The sequence below is a fragment of the Nerophis ophidion genome, linkage group LG22 (assembly GCF_033978795.1).
Source record: "Nerophis ophidion isolate RoL-2023_Sa linkage group LG22, RoL_Noph_v1.0, whole genome shotgun sequence".
NCBI lineage: Eukaryota > Metazoa > Chordata > Actinopteri > Syngnathiformes > Syngnathidae > Nerophis > Nerophis ophidion.
Genome location: NC_084632.1, coordinates 1,602,684 through 1,620,183, shown reverse-complemented (window position 1 = coordinate 1,620,183; position 17,500 = coordinate 1,602,684). Strand labels below are relative to the sequence as shown.

The 17,500-nt window shown below is 43.3% G+C and overlaps 1 protein-coding gene across 10 annotated transcripts in view; it reads left to right on the top strand.

The window, feature by feature from the left end:
• The window catches only part of elavl4 (ELAV like neuron-specific RNA binding protein 4), a 212,324-nt gene that overhangs the window by 121,252 nt on the left and 73,572 nt on the right, over positions 1–17,500 (top strand). For all 10 annotated transcript variants that reach the window (XM_061882973.1, XM_061882965.1, XM_061882964.1 and 7 more), the window contains one exon: positions 15,038–15,141. In XM_061882973.1, coding sequence (XP_061738957.1) covers positions 15,038–15,141 — 104 coding nt within the window. The remainder of the gene's footprint in view (positions 1–15,037; positions 15,142–17,500) is intronic.

Sequence of the window (17,500 nt, the reverse complement as noted above, 5' to 3'; positions counted from 1 at the left end):
AGCATAAGAGTTCTGTGATAACTTACACGTATTTATTCTGACAACATGGAACAAAGTGCTACGGTGCATTTAAAAAACAACAACGCTAAAACCTCAAATAGCTGCCTCCCAACAGGTAAAATACAAACTAGAACAGGCTAATATCTAAAACTCGCGCACATATATGTAAAAAAAAAAAATGTTTTTTTTAAAAGAAGGGTTTTTTTAAAGCCTTTTTGGTGGAACAAATATCCCCACCTCTACTAAACATACTTCTAGTATCATATCATAACCAACCAGACTCCACGACTGTTGTAATATTTTGACATTGCTTCCATCAAGAAGACACCTTTTTTGTTATCTGCGGAGCATTTTTGCTCCATTCGCTGGAAGAAAACTGCACGACTGGCACAGCCAGGCAGCGTCAAATCAATGGCGAATGAATATGAATATCTAACCTCGTTAAAAGGCCATTATGAGAGCGATGCATCATTTGGTTTCTTGGTCTTAATTGACAATTAAAATACATAAGTCAGTGTTTCCATTAAGCTAATTTATCCGTGCAAGGCTGATTCTTTTGTTGGCTAAAACCCCATCAGAGTGTATTCATCGTGGATTTTAATAGCTTCTCTATTTGATGTCAGATGCTGTACTTACTGAAATTATTTTTTTTCTGTAATTATCATTAACCAGCGTAATCCCGCTGAGTATATGAATCCGGTAATTGCTTCTCCGTCTCTGGCAAAGTGTTATGACGCTTGATATAACATTGGCTTTCCTCGCCATCAAATTGATCCAAGTGGAAACCTGCGTCTGCCAGCGATATCTCACCTGTTGCTGGGAGGCAGCCGCCCTTGAGAAAACACAAAACTCGGTACGCACAAACGCATCTTCTCAAGGGACATTGCTTCGGGCGTGACAATTGTTTCTACTTTCATAGGGACTGACCAAATTTCATCTGTATGCACTTTAAAAATGTCAGGTTGAAAAAGTAACCCAATTTTACCCCAACTGCTGGTTCAGAAAAGAACAAACCCTTATTTGAGTTACTTTGACTCAACATTCTGGGTTTATTTTTGCAACCCATCTTTTGCGTTGAATTATTCCACCAAAAAATTGTGTTATGATAACTTACCCTCTTTTCTATTTCTCTTTGCTATTTGGGCTTATTGGACCCTAATTAGAATAAAAACTGAGAATCATCTTTTGATATGATGTACTTAGTCCATAAGTACACAAACGTGTACTTTATGTTTAGTGACATGCTCATTTCTATTTTTACAATTTTTTTCCCCAAATTCCATTGTATGTTATACTCTTCTGACAGCAGCAGATGCCAGTATAAGTGTGCACATGCGTGGCCATAAGACCCCAATTCAGTCGTGTACACAATTTTGGAAATAAGAGCTAAAGAGTGCTGTCCACGTGTGGTGTTAATGGTGGAATGGGTTATACTTGTATAGCGCTTTTCTACCTTCAAGGTACTCCAAGCGTTATGACACTACTTCCACATTCACCCATTCACACACACATTCACACACTGAGGACAGGAGCTGCCATGCAAGGCCCTAACCACCATCAGGAGCAAGGGTGACGTGTCTTGCTTATGAACACGACGGACGTGACGAGGTTGGTAGTAGGTGGGGATTGAACCAGGAACCCTTTCCCAACTACTTTGGCATGTGTTGCAGCCATGAAATTCTAAGTTAATGATTATTTGCCCAAAAAAAATAAGTTTATGAGTTTGAACATCAAATATGTTGTCTTTGTAGCATATTCAACTGAATATGGCTTGAAAAGGATTTGCAAATCATTGTATTCTGTTTATATTTACATCTAACACAATTTCCCAACTCATATGGAAACGGGGTTTGTACAAGTGAGTGAGAAGATGACACGGTGCCAGGCTGCACGAGTGCTGCCTGGCATGACTCCTGACATACTGAAGCAGAGATGATCCCTCACCTCAACGTGCAGGCTGGAGCCCATCCCACTCTGGACCGATGTGGTCTTCCAAGGGATGGAGGGATGAAGGATGAAAACATAATTTAGTGAGGCTATTGTTTGCAGAGAGGCGTGGAGCGTAGAGAGCGTTGCTATGGTTCTACGTAATCAGGGCGCTTGCGTGTAGTCACAAGAATGCATCGAGATGACGAAGAAAAACCAGCAGTCGCGTCTTTTATTCTTCCTTTGTTGTCATCCCCTAATAGTTTGCTAACAGCCTCCCCTCCAGGCGCACTATGACTCATTGACTGAATATCTGGCAGACTTGCTGCCCCTCGTTGCCCCGCTGCGACGGCCCACTCTGTCGCTTGCGTGTCTTTCTGTGACGGAGTGATTAATTATACGCCACAGACCATCCACGACAACCCGGCGGCCTGCCGGTTGTTCCCCGCTGTCAGGGGCTTCAGTGGGGATGCGGTGGGTGGGGTGGGATCCTCCCTTGGGTTTTCCCTGGCAGATGTCTGTCTCTGTCTTCCCTCATACACAAGCTCACCCGGGACCCGGTGCCCGCCAGAGAGAGCCTCTCTTCCCCGCAGCCCTCAGGCTTTTGGAGGGGGTGAATCCCGGAGTGGTGGCGGGTACATCTGGCCGTGCGAGAGAACCCACACAAATATGACTCATTTAGACTCTGTCTATAGTGAGCAGGGGCCCGCCACCAAATTATTGCCCCCCTCCCTCATACACAAGGGCCCCTCTTACCACCCTAAACCCGACACATGTTGACATGCACTAAAAAAACTAATCACTCCATGTATTTGCTTGAAATCATAATTTTAAAACACATGCAACTTCTCCCAAAACTTTTAAACACACTTAATGTGCTGGTTTAGACAAAGTAGGGACATGTTTATGTTTACATTTTTTCCCACGTTTAAACATTTATTTAAATTTTTTTTTCATTTCACTATTTTTTTATATATAGAATATTCTACATTTATTGCAATTTAATTATTATGGGTTGTTTTTAATATTTAACCTTTTGTTAGGGGGGAGTAGTCTTTTTTAAAATTGTGCTATATGTTAACAATAAACCTTGACCTTGACTTTGACCACGTAAAAACCTTAATTACCGACTACAAGCCGCTACTATTTTTTCAAGCTTTGAGCCCTGCGGCTTTTAAAATGGATTTTTCTGCACTTTACGGCCGTAATGTTTTGTGTTCAATAGTTTTCATTTAACCCAAGCAGAGACACTGAAATGGTGTGTTATTGTTTGTGCTATGGCGCCATCTTTTGAACGAGTTTGCCCACTGCGGTTGTTGCAGGTTGAAAATGTACTTCCCGTTTTATTGCCTTGAACCGGAAGTAAAACTGTCCATAGTGTTTCTGCTTGAAAGGAGTTTTCATTCCTCATTCCAAGCAACCTCTGTAAGTTTTACAATATAACTAAAACTATTCAGACTTTCTAAGCCATCCCATGTGTTATGTCTATCAGAGTGTTTTCATGCATATTTGCATATCTAATTAAGCAAGCCTCTTTAGCACTAGCTAATATGCTTACATGTTTACAGGTTTCTGTTTTAGTATTATTAACTCATATAGGCATTCTTTTCGTATTGTTTCAGTTTCATAACTTCACCAAGACGCCGTGGAGTATTTGAGTTTGTTTAGCTGTTAGAAGAGCTACCTTCCACAGCGAGTGGGTCCATTACGATGACTTTTGTTTTGTTTAATCAGCCGTTTTACTGCCGTGTTAGACACCGTTTGGAAGGAATGAAGGCCTGTGGATAAACATTTACAAAATAACTCATTTCACAACGTATATATGTCTCTGGTTTATAGTTTGGAGTGACTAAAATATGGAAAAAAACAAAAATTCTGAAATTTAGTGGGTGCGGCTTAGTGGTTAGAGTGTCCGCCCATCGGAAGGTCGTGAGTTTAAACTCCGGCAGAGTCATACCAAAGACTATAAAAATGGGACCCATTACCTCCCTGCTTGGCACTCAGCAGCAATGGTTGGAATTGTGGGTAAAATCACCAAAAATGATTGCCGGGCGCGGCCACCACTGCTGCTCACTGCTCCCCTCACCTCACTTCTAGTGTGTGTGTGACAATCATTGGTACTTTAACTTTAACTTAATATACTCATGCGCTCTATAGTCTGGAAAATATGATAGGTTATCAGTATTTCTTAACAATAGGGCCGGAGCCCAATGTTGGGCCTAAAGCGCCTCCTTGAGGGACGCCAAAGCATATCTGGTCCGTTTGGGCCGCAGAGGTACTCTGTTGTAATACTCTTTTCCACCACTTGTGGCAGTAATGATGATTTCCAACAAACAGAAGAAGCTTGGCGCTTAAGTCATAGAAAAAGTTTCTTAAGCGCAAAAAATATAACTAAATTTACGAAGCTGAGTTTAGATTTGTACTGTATTGACAGTTTAGTCAAGAAACATACAAACAATAGTAATGAATATTATTACTCATTTTGTTAAAAAAATATTTATCATGAGTCCCTTCTTTTGCATTATATTTGATTAATAATTTTTTGTAATCAGCCTGACCTAAGCCTCTTAATAATCATATGTGTGATTAACACATCGACCAGGTGTATGCTCTCAAACTGGACGTCCTTTAGATGTAATTATTGAATGTAATTAAAGTGGAGAGCAAGATTACTAATTTAGTGTTAATAAGCCTGATATAACATGTCATTAGGGCGCATTAAAGGGGTTACATTATTTATTTATTTTTCTAAATGTTAGACACCTTTGCATAATATTACAAAACAAAATGCCGGACAGTGTTTCACCTTATTCACAGACCATAATAATACTTCTATGTTGAAGCTCATCAAGCGGCGCGGCTTCATAACTTACCAAAGTCATACTAAAACATTTCGATAGATTTTTGAGCGTTGTGTGTAAAGTTTCTGTATTTTCGATGGAGCATATAACATGTTGGTGTTTTTTACTTAAATCATATTGCCATCATATTGCCGTCTACACGTATCTCTTATGTTCAACTGCCATCTACTGGTCACACTCATCGTTACACCATGTAACAAATAAAATAGCTTCGAGGTGGGTAAGCTCAACCAAACGTATTCCTTACATTAGGCGCACTGGTTTATAAGGTGCACTATCGAGTTTTGAGAAAAAAGGATTTTAAGTGTGCCTTATAGTCCAAAAACTACGGTACTTGCCGGAAAAGGGAAAAAAATTATTATTTTACGCTTTTTTATACATTTAAAAATCTGATATTGATACAGTTCCTATTAGAAATGCAATCTCAACATTTTTTAAAGGATTTGAAGTGCGCCTTGTAGTCGGAAACATACGGTACTTGATGGAAAAAATATATTATTTTAGGCTTTTTTTATTTATTTAAAAATTTGATAGTGATACAATACATATTAGAAATGTAATCCCAACATTTTTTTAAAGGATTTTAGGTCCGAAAAATACGGTACAGGATGGAAAAAAATTGTGATTTTAGCCTTTTTTTATTTATTTAAAATTCCGATTTTAAAACAGTACATATTAGAAATGCAATCTCAAGATCTTTTAAAGGATTTCAAGTGAGCCTTATAGTCCAAAAAATATGGTACATGTGGGAAAAGAATATTATTTTAGACTTTTTTTTACTTATTTAAAAATCAGACTTTGATACAGTACATATTATGAATCCAATCCGTTTAAAGGATTTTAAGTGCGCCTTATAGTCTGAAAAATACAGTATTTGATGGAAAAAATATATTATTTTATGCTTTTGTATTAATTTGAAAATCTGATATTGATACAGTACATATTACAAATGTAATTCCAACATTTTTTGAAAGATTTTAAGTGCGCCTTATAGTCTGAAAAATACGGTACTTGACGGAAATAAAATGATTATTTGACGTTTTGTTTTTTTCAAAATCTGATATTGATACAGTACATATTACAAATGCAATCCCAACATTTTTTTAAAGGATTTTAAGTGCGCCTTATAGTCGGAAAAATACGGTAGTTGATGGAAAAAAATATATATTTTAGACTTTTTTTAATTTATTTAAAGATCTGATATTGATACATTACATATTAGAAATGCAATCCCAACATTTTTTTTAAATGATTATAAGTGCATCCTATAGTCAGAAAAATACGGTACTCGATGGAAAAAAATTATAATTTTAGACTTTTTTTATTTATTTAAAAATTTGATATTGATACAGTACATATTAGAAATGCAATCCCTTTAAAGGACTTTAAGTGTGCCTTATAGTTCGAAAAATACGGTACTATACGGAAAAAAAAAGGATTATTTTACGCTTTCTTAATTCATTTAAAAATCTGATATTCATACAGTCCATATTAGAAATGTAATACCAGCTTTTTTAAAAGGATTTTAAGCGCCCCTTATAGTCCAAAAAATAAGGTTTTTGATGGAAAAAAATTCTAGTTTTAGACTTTTTTTTATTTATTAAAAAATCTGATATTGATACAGTACATATTAGAAATGCAATTCCAACATTTTTTAAAGGATTTTAAGTTTGCCTTATAGTCCGAAAAATACACTACTTGACGAAAAAAAATATTGTATGCTTTTTTATTAATTTAAAAATCTCGTATTGATACGATACATATTAGAAATGTAATACCAGCTTTTTTAAAAGGATTTTAAGTGCCCCTTACAGTCCGAAAAATAATTTTAGACTATTTTTCATTTATTAAACAATCTGATATTGATACAGTACATATTAGAAATGCCATCCCAACATGTTTTTAAAGAGAAGAGCAGGTGATAAATAACATTGACAGTCTATGAGGGCATCACTGGTCCTTTCTCCATGTTGTGTCTCCCCGCGGACCCCCTGCAGACCACTGGAGAAATGGCCACAAATGGCACTCGAACAGATCCCATGCATGTCTGACTAGTGGCGCATCAATTGCTCGCAACACTCCAGTCGAGTCCTCGCCGTCTCGTTCACCCTTGCCTCCCTCGCCTCCCACTCCCTCGCCCTCCCACCGCCATCTCCAGCAAGAAATGTGAGGTTTGAGGCTTGGCTGGAAATGAAGTGTTGTGGTGAAGAGCACTCGTGTGGCGCAGGTCTAGAGGGGCTGACGGCTGCTTAATGGGACCGAGACTCTTAGCACTCACAGAGTCATCCCAGCGGCCAAACTGGGCCAGCTAGCTGTGAATGCTAGTGCTGTAAAGTGCTGTAAAGTGCTGCAAAGTGCTGCAAAGTGCTGTGGACTTACACGTGCGCCAGAGCTACTGTTCTACTTTAATTGCTGCCTCGCTATGACACCAGTTATGGGCCAGCAATGTTCCATTTGCAGGGTTAGGTTTTAATTAGCAGGATCTTGCAAAACAAAAATACAAAATACGGAAACTTTGTGTAGGTTTGGAGTGAGTTTGACATCTTGGTACGTGCCAATTGAAGATTTGCGGGGTTTTTCCCATTTAGAGATGTGATGTTTGCCAACCAACGGAACTTTCAAGTCAACCATGAGATATATTGGATACTAATTGTTTTATTATAAAAGTCAGCAAATGTATACAAATACATAAAAAATAAATAATACTATATATACCTAGGGAGGTGTTTAGGGCACGTCCAGCCGGTAGGAGGCCACGGGGAAGACCCAGGACACGTTGGGAAGACTATGTCTCCCGGCTGGCCTGGGAACGCCTTGGGATCCCCCGGGAAGAGCTACACGAAGTGGCTGGGGAGAGGGAAGTCTGGGTTTCCCTGCTTAGGCTGTTGCCCCCGCGACCCGACCTCGGATAAGCGGAAGATGATGGATGGATGGATGGATGGACTATATATATATCTATATATACATATATATCTATATCTATATATATATATATCTATATATATATAATTATATATATATAGATATATATATATAGACATATATATATATAGGCACTGCAATGAGGTGGCGACTTGTCCAGGGTGTACACCGCCTTCCGCCCGATTGTAGCTGAGATAGGCACCAGCGCCCCCACGACCCCAAAGGGAATAAGCGGTATTAAATGGATGGATGGATACATATATATATATATATATATTGGCGGGCATGCCAATAGCAAATAAGCTATTAATAATAATAATAATAACAGTTATAATTAAAGCTGCAAGCAGCGTTGGTCGGGTCCGCCTTTGGCTGCTGCCCCCGAGACCCACGGCCGGATAAGCGTTAGAAGACGCCTTGGAGCCACTATTTTGAGAATCTAATGCATTGTGAAAGTAATGCAGTTGTTGTATTGAAGTGAAAATATCAAACTTCCTGTTGATTTTTGCTAAAGTATGTTAATTATTAAAATGTAGGTCTAAGTGAGACCTACATAGTGTTTTTTGTTTCATGTCTCTTTGACATTCTTACCGGAAGTTACAAGCAGTTTTGTCTGTGTTTTCTTCCTAGGAGCAGTTTGTCCGTGTTGTATTCCTAGGGGGGCGGTAGAGTGAAATGTTGAGTTTTGAGGTTAGGTTTTTTCATCAGATGGCAATTTTCGCCAGACCTGATGTGTGTGTGTCAAGTTTGGTGAGTTTAGAAGCATTTTAAGGGGGGCAAATAACAGCTCAAAGAGGCAAAAATTACATTTTTTAGGAGACTTTGCACAGGGGTTCTTTGAAGGCACGTAAAATCAAAACCTGAGAACTTATCAAAACTCTGTTCTATACTTTTAACCAGAAGGGTTCAATCTCTCTTATGTGCGAGTTTGAAGCGTAAACAACAAGCGCACTCAGAGGAGATAATGTTTGAAGAAAGGTGACCGTTTTTTACAAAACTTTTGTTTTGAAGGGGGGATTGCAAACTTCCTGTTGATTTTTGTTGGGGGTTGTCAATCTATGAAATGTAGGTCTAAGCGAGACCTACATAGAGGTTTTTGTTTCATGTCTCTCTGACATTCTTACCGGAAGTTACAAGCAGTTTTGTCTGTGTTTTCTTCCTAGGAGCAGTTTTTTCAGTGTTTTATTCAAAATTGCGCTAGAGCGCAATTTTGAGTTTTGGGGTTTGGTTTTTTCATTAGATCGCAATATTCGCCAGTCCTTATGTGTGCGCCAAGTTTGGTGACTTTTGAAGCATTTTAAAGGGGTCAAATTACAGCGCAAAGAGGCAAAAATTGCATTTTTTGCGCAAATTTTATTTTGAAGGGGTTTTTGCCAACTTCCTGTAGATTTTTGCTGAAAGAAGTGAGTGTATGAAAGGACCCTAAATAATAATAAAACACAGCAGTTTCAATAGGGTCCTTGGCCCATGGCAAAGGACTCCTGTGGAGTCCTTTGGCAATGGGCCAAGGACCCTAATAATAATAAGCTAGTTTTAAACAACGCCAATTGTTATAGCAGAAAGTCAGCAGATATTGACAGGAAATTATTTAGATGGAAATTATCTGTTTAGCTAAATTATCTGGTACAGAACATATCTGTCTTTGAGCTCAATGTTTCTGTGCATTTTCCCTTGAAATAAAGACTAAACCAAAATAACGGAGGAGGACAGAGTGCAGGTACACAGAACATCCGAGGGTCAAATGTGCGAGAAAATGAGAGCAGGCAGTGTTGACAAACAATGTTGCAACCTTGTGTGGGAAGCGCAGGTGCAGAAACACGGAAGAAGAATCCCTGTGGGACGCAGAAACTGGCAGGGGAAATGTTCCGTGCAAGGTTGATATTGCAAAGGGTCCATCAGAACCAGAAAGGCTGGCTGAGTTCCGACAAAATGAAGGCGACCTGATGTCCGCGGCGGGGAGAAGGACAGCCGGTTATAAATAGCAGAGTCTCTCCAGGATGTCTGGCGTTTAATTAACAATGGAGAGCCTTTGATAATCCTCCATTAATCCCAGAGAAAAAGAGGGAGAAGAGCGAGGAAAAAAAAAAAAAAATCATCTTTTTGATGTCAGAACTGCAATCCCTGCTGACGCCACTTGGGCGCCGAGCCAGAATGTATTTGTCGCCTCAAAACCAGCCGTGTCGTCTATTTTGCTATTCACTTTCGTCCGTTCTGCTCTTGTTCGCTTGAACGCTGCCTGGATGACAACCTTTTTGGGCGATGTTTGAGGGAAAAGGAGGCGAGCGAGGATCCCCGATGTCTGGCGGCCGTCTGTTGATCTGTAGCGAGAGACGTCAGGTGCTGCTTGGCACTCCTGTGCAGCTGCTCCGGCGGGAAGGACACCTGCCCTCCAACACGCTCGCTGTCACGCTGTAATTGCTTGCTTACTTGCTGGAGTTCTTGCTGCTTGGGATTCTTCACCAGCTGACATCCGTTCTGATGCATGTCAACAACACCCGGTCTGTTTTCACCATAGACAAAAAACACTAAAAAGTTCTCTTTTTTTCGAGGGAAAAACACTGACAAATTATTTTCCAAACCATACCAATTCAAAATTAAGTCTAAAAAAAATCACTTGATTAAAAATTTTTCTTATATTCAAACAGTGTTACTGTTCAAAATAGTGTCTAATGTGGCAATATTGACAAAATATTTACTATACTTGTTTAATAAAACCTCTGTCTTTTTTTTAATGAATACTTAGATCTACTGCGCTGTGGTATTTTTAATGCCCGTCAAAATGGTGGAACTTGGACCACTTTAAACATGGCGGGTCTTTGCTTTGACGTTTTCACCCAGGGGTCCTCAAACTTTTTGACTCGGGGGCCGCTTTGGGTTGAAACCATTTGGCCGTGTGTGTGTGTGTGTGTGTGTGTGTGTGTGTGTGTGTGTGTGTGTGTGTGTGTGTGTGTGTGTGTGTTTGATAATGGACAATTGGAATGTGAGTCACCTGGCATAAAGACCTCAAGCTGCCCATGTCACTCTTCTCATATTATTACTGTCATCAGAGCAGAATTTATGCAGCTGGGGCATCAAAGTCAACCTTTCAGATCCTGCGTCTTGGGTGTGAGACTCAGAGGCAGCAATCCTCCGTGTGAGAGTTAACACGTGCACTTTTACACTCTCTTCTCCTGCTGGGTTGTGTGGTAACATGTCGCTGTTGGAAGGGGGCTGAAGGTGGGACTGATGTGGCCTTGCAGGGAGTCATGTGTTGGGGGGAACACACACGCTGTCTCTGCTGGGTTGCAGGGAGTCATGTGTTGGGGGGAACACACGCTGTCTCTGCTGGGTTGCAGGGAGTCATGTGTTGGGGGGTAACACACGCTGTCTCTGCTGGGTTGCAGGGAGTCATGTGTTGGGGGAACACACGCTGTCTCTGCTGGGTGGCAGGGAGTCATGTGTTGGGGGGGAACACACGCTGTCTCTGCTGGGTTGCAGGGAGTCATGTGTTGGGGGGTAACACACGCTGTCTCTGCTGGGTTGCAGGGAGTCATGTGTTGGGGGAACACACACGCTGTCTCTGCTGGGTGGCAGGGAGTCATGTGTTGGGGGGGAACACACACGCTGCCTCTGCTGAGTTTCAGGGAGTCATGTGTTGGGGGAACACACACATTGTCTCTGCCGGGTTGCAGGGAGTCATGTGTTGGGGGAACACACACGCTGTCTCTGCTGGGTTGCAGGGAGTCATGTGTTGGGGGGAACACACGCTGTCTCTGCTGGGTTGCAGGGAGTCATGTGTTGGGGGGTAACACACGCTGTCTCTGCTGGGTTGCAGGGAGTCATGTGTTGGGGGAACACACGCTGTCTCTGCTGGGTGGCAGGGAGTCATGTGTTGGGGGGGAACACACGCTGTCTCTGCTGGGTTGCAGGGAGTCATGTGTTGGGGGGTAACACACGCTGTCTCTGCTGGGTTGCAGGGAGTCATGTGTTGGGGGAACACACACGCTGTCTCTGCTGGGTGGCAGGGAGTCATGTGTTGGGGGGGAACACACACGCTGCCTCTGCTGAGTTTCAGGGAGTCATGTGTTGGGGGAACACACACATTGTCTCTGCCGGGTTGCAGGGAGTCATGTGTTGGGGGAACACACACGCTGTCTCTGCTGGGTTGCAGGGAGTCATGTGTTGGGGGGGGAACACACACGCTGCCTCTGCTGGGTGGCAGGGAGTCATGTGTTGGGGGCGAACACACACGCTGTCTCTGCTGGGTTGCAGGGAGTCATGTGTTGGGGGGAACACACGCTGTCTCTGCTGGGTTGCAGGGAGTCATGTGTTGGGGGGTAACACACGCTGTCTCTGCTGGGTTGCAGGGAGTCATGTGTTGGGGGAACACACACGCTGTCTCTGCTGGGTGGCAGGGAGTCATGTGTTGGGGGGGAACACACACGCTGCCTCTGCTGAGTTTCAGGGAGTCATGTGTTGGGGGAACACACACATTGTCTCTGCCGGGTTGCAGGGAGTCATGTGTTGGGGGGACACACACGCTGTCTCTGCTGGGTTGCAGGGAGTCATGTGTTGGGGGGGAACACACACGCTGCCTCTGCTGGGTGGCAGGGAGTCGTGTGTTGGGGGAACACACACACTGTCTCTGCTGGGTTGCAGGGAGTCATGTGTTGGGGGGGAACACACACGCTGCCTCTGCTGGGTTGCAGGGAGTCATGTGTTGGGGGAACACACGCTGTCTCTGCTGGATTGCAGGGAGCCATGTGTTGGAGGAACACACGCTGTCTCTGCTGGATTGCAGGGAGCCATGTGTTGGGGGAACACACACGCTGCCTCTGCTGGATTGTGTGGAGTCATGTGTTGGGGGGAACACACACGCTGTCTCTACTGGATTGCAGGGAGTCATGTGTTGGGGGAACACACACGCTGTCTCTGCTGGGTTGCAGGGAGTCATGTGTTGGGGGGAACACACACGCTGTCTCTGCTGGGTTGCAGGGAGTCATGTGTTGGGGGGGAACACACGCTGTCTCTGCTGGGTTGCAGGGAGTCATGTGTTGGGGGGTAACACACGCTGTCTCTGCTGGGTTGCAGGGAGTCATGTGTTGGGGGAACACACACGCTGTCTCTGCTGGGTGGCAGGGAGTCATGTGTTGGGGGGGAACACACACGCTGCCTCTGCTGAGTTTCAGGGAGTCATGTGTTGGGGGAACACACACATTGTCTCTGCCGGGTTGCAGGGAGTCATGTGTTGGGGGGACACACACGCTGTCTCTCCTGGGTTGCAGGGAGTCATGTGTTGGGGGGAACACACACGCTGTCTCTCCTGGGTTGCAGGAAGTCATGTGTTGGGGGCGAACACACACGCTGTCTCTGCTGGGTTGCAGGAAGTCATGTGTTGGGGGCGAACACACACGCTGTCTCTGCTGGGTTGCAGGGAGTCATGTGTTGGGGGAACACACGCTGTCTCTGCTGGGTTGCAGGGAGTCATGTGTTGGGGGAACACACGCTGTCTCTGCTGGATTGCAGGGAGCCATGTGTTGGGGGAACACACACGCTGCCTCTGCTGGATTGTGTGGAGTCATGTGTTGGGGGAAACACACACACTGTCTCTACTGGATTGCAGGGAGTCATGTGTTGGGGGAACACACACGCTGTCTCTGCTGGGTTGCAGGGAGTCATGTGTTGGGGGGAACACACACGCTGTCTCTGCTGGGTTGCAGGGAGTCATGTGTTGGGGGGGAACACACGCTGTCTCTGCTGGGTTGCAGGGAGTCATGTGTTGGGGGGTAACACACGCTGTCTCTGCTGGGTTGCAGGGAGTCATGTGTTGGGGGAACACACACGCTGTCTCTGCTGGGTGGCAGGGAGTCATGTGTTGGGGGGGAACACACATGCTGCTTCTGCTGAGTTTCAGGGAGTCATGTGTTGGGGGAACACACACATTGTCTCTGCCGGGTTGCAGGGAGTCATGTGTTGGGGGAACACACACACTGTCTCTGCTGGGTTGCAGGGAGTCATGTGTTGGGGGGGAACACACACGCTGCCTCTGCTGGGTTGCAGGAAGTCATGTGTTTGGGGCGAACACACACGCTGTCTCTGCTGGGTTGCAGGGAGTCATGTGTTGGGGGAACACACGCTGTCTCTGCTGGATTGCAGGGAGCCATGTGTTGGGGGAACACACACGCTGCCTCTGCTGGATTGTGTGGAGTCATGTGTTGGGGAGAACACACACGCTGTCTCTACTGGATTGCAGGGAGTCATGTGTTGGGGGAACACACACGCTGTCTCTGCTGGGTTGCAGGGAGTCATGTGTTGGGGGGGAACACACACACTGCCTCTGCTGGGTTGCAGGGAGTCATGTGTTGGAAGGAACACACACGCTGTCTCTGCTGGGTTGCAGGGAGTCATGTGTTGGGGGGAGCACACACACGCTGTCTCTGCTGGGTTGCAGGGAGTCATGTGTTGGGGGGAACACACACGCTGTCTCTGCTGGGTTGCAGGGAGTCATGTGTTGGGGGAACACACAGTGTGAGAGTCCAGTCCATAGTGGATCTAACATAATAGTGAGAGTCCAGTCCATAGTGGATCTAACATAATAGTGAGAGTCCAGTCCATAGTGGATCTAACATAATAGTGACAGTCCAGTCCATAGTGGATCCAACATAATAGTATGAGATTCCAGTCCATAGTGGATCTAACATAATAGTGTGAGAGTCCAGTCCATAGTGGATCTAACATAATAGTGTGAGAGTCCAGTCCATAGTGGATCTAACATAATAGTGAGAGTCCAGTCCATAGTGGATCTAACATAATAGTGAGAGTCCAGTCCACAGTGGATCTAACATAATAGTGTGAGAGTCCAGTCCATAGTGGATCTAACATAATAGTGAGAGTCCAGTCCATAGTGGATCTAACATAATAGTGAGAGTCCAGTCCATAGTGGATCTAACATAATAGTGAGAGTCCAGTCCATAGTGGATCCAACATAATAGTGTGAGATTCCAGTCCATAGTGGATCTAACATAATAGTGAGAGTCCAGTCCATAGTGGATCTAACATAATAGTGAGAGTCCAGTCCATAGTGGGGCCAGCAGGAGACCACCCCGAGCGGAGACGGGTCAGCAGCACAGAGATGTCGTCAACATGTAAATAGAATCGTCATTCTAAGAAGCTTCTTGTAGTGCTTAGCAAATCCTAAAGTGCTCTGGATGGACTTTGGTGTGTTTAATAAACGTCAAGGAGAAGAAGATGTTTTTCCTCCGGCATGTACTGCATGATGACTGCACATTCAAACTCTCAATAGACTGCCGGAATAAATCACAACTTTCATTTCTCCTTCCTTGGTTCAGGTCAGAGTCTGGGCTACGGCTTTGTCAACTACATCGATCCAAAGGATGCAGAGAAAGCCATCAACACGTTGAATGGACTCCGACTTCAAACCAAAACTATCAAGGTAAGTTCCAAAGCCGGTGTGCTTCTTAGACGTCTTCCAAGGCTGGGAGGAAATATCGATATAGTTCAGGCTGGTCTTACTTTAGTCTTCATTTGAAGGGACAACGCACAGAAACATTAAGATCAAAGACAGACTTGATCTTAGAATCAGAATAGGTTTTATTGCCATTGTTTGAGAACGGGTTCACAAACTAGGAATTTTTCTTGGTGCAATCATGCAACATAGAAGACGTATAAAGCAGAATAAGTAATAAGATGAGCTGGAAGTGAGCTAGCAGATCTTGTTCTAGTTCATGTGTCTGATGACCGAGGGGAAAAAACTGTTCAGGTCGCGGGAGGTGCGGGTCTGGATGGACCGTAGTCTCCTGGCTGAGGGGAGAACAGTTTGTGTCCAAGGTGAGAAGAGTCAGCTGTGATCCGACCCACACGCCTCCTGGTCCTGGAGGAGAACCAGGAGGCGTACCAGAGGACCAGATTATAGCTAAATAGCTCATTTTCATCTGCAGTCCCTGACTACCTCAATTTCACACAAAGACAATACATGCTCTTTTTCACATCTGTCATTATTTGTAAAAACAACCAGGATTTTAACACACACACCTCACAATTTACAACAAAAATGCTGTCCTGGATGAATATAATAAACATTAAGTTGCTGTGTCAAACATAGTGGCCACCTTATTGACCGTGTGAGCCACTTTTTAACTTCAATTGGAAATGAAGAGTATTCTGTTAAACTTTTCAGGTTTGTTTGGAGGTGGTTCCATTCCTTTATGGCTTTATGTGAAAAGGCTGATTGTGCAAAAGATGTTTTATGTCTGTTACTCATGCTTGGGCTTGGGTCTCACTTTTGAACCTGTATGGCACAGGTACCAATTGTCCCCTTTTGTGTGTGTAACAAATGTTCATTTGTTTAATGATGAAATATTATTCTATTTCAAATTCAATAGTGAGCTGATAACCATGGTGTCCAGTTGTTATGTTGATTGATTGATTGATTGATTGATTGATTGATTGATTGATTGGTTAATTGATACTTTTATTAGTAGATTGCACAGTACAGTACATATTCCCTACAATTGACCACTAAATGGTAACACCCCAACAAGTTTTTCAACTTGTTTAAGTCGGGGTCCACCTTCATCAATTCATGGTATATCCTGTTTTCTTCCACGTCTGAGTGTGAAGTGAATTATATTTATATAGCGAGTGTTTTCGTTTTTGTTGTTCATAGTTCCGCCATTGTGCGAGGTTTTGTTTTCACAGCCAAGTTTTTGTACCTCCTCTGTGAGCGCCTTTTGTTTATACCCTTTGTTTTGTTTGTACTTTCTGGGTTAAAATTAAACGATGTCAGTACCTTCACGCCATGTCCGGTCCAGCTCGCTTTGCACCTTGGGAAAACAAACCACACCATAGTCCACGTCTTGACATTACCATTTATTTATCTTTTTTTTTTTTTTTACTTACGAATCGGTTTATTTTTTGGTTTTTTTTGAAGAAAATTGTTTTTATACTTGTGAATCGGGGCGGTATAGCTCAGTTGGCAGAGTGGCCGAGCCAGCCTCTTGAGGGTTCCAGGTTCGATCCCCGCTTCCGCCATCCTACTCACCACCGTTGTGTCTTTGGGCAAGACACTTGACCCACCTGCTCCCAGTGCCACCCACATGCTTTAAATCTACCGTATTTCCTTGAATTGCCACCGGGGCGCTAATTAATTTAAGACCTCTTCTCACTCCGGCGTTTACCAAAGGCATGTGGTAAAGGCAAGCATGCGCTAATTATTTTAAAACCGATTCTCTCACTCTGGCACTTACCTAAGGCATGTGTTAAATTTAGGCCTGTGCTTATAAATTTGAGTGTGATGTAAGGATACCATCATGAAAAGCACATTTAACTAAAAAAAAAAGTTATTATGTTCTTACCTTTACTTATAAATGAAGTCCATGTGCAGCTCCTTCTGATCAAAAGCATCGGTAACTTGTTTATAGAAGTCTTCCTTATCTTTCTTCAGTTTTAAAAGTCTCTCTGTCTCGATGGAGATCTTCCTTTATTACCTCCTGCTTCCATTGAAAGTCCAGTTTAGAAAACTGTTTTATTTTTGATATGTAATCCTCCATGTTAAAAGTGCAAGCGAGAGGAAAAAATAAACGATCGCTGCTTGTTGTCACTTCTTCTGCAGCCGAGTAGTCGCAAGAAGGAATACTAGCGCCCTCTACCACCAGGAGGCGGGAGTCATTTAATGACTCATATTTGACACACGCAGCTACGGTATATTAATAAAACATAGCTGCTTACTGTTCTTTTTAGCATATTCAATAGCTTGGACCTTAAATCCTACTGAATAGCTCTTAATCTTCTTC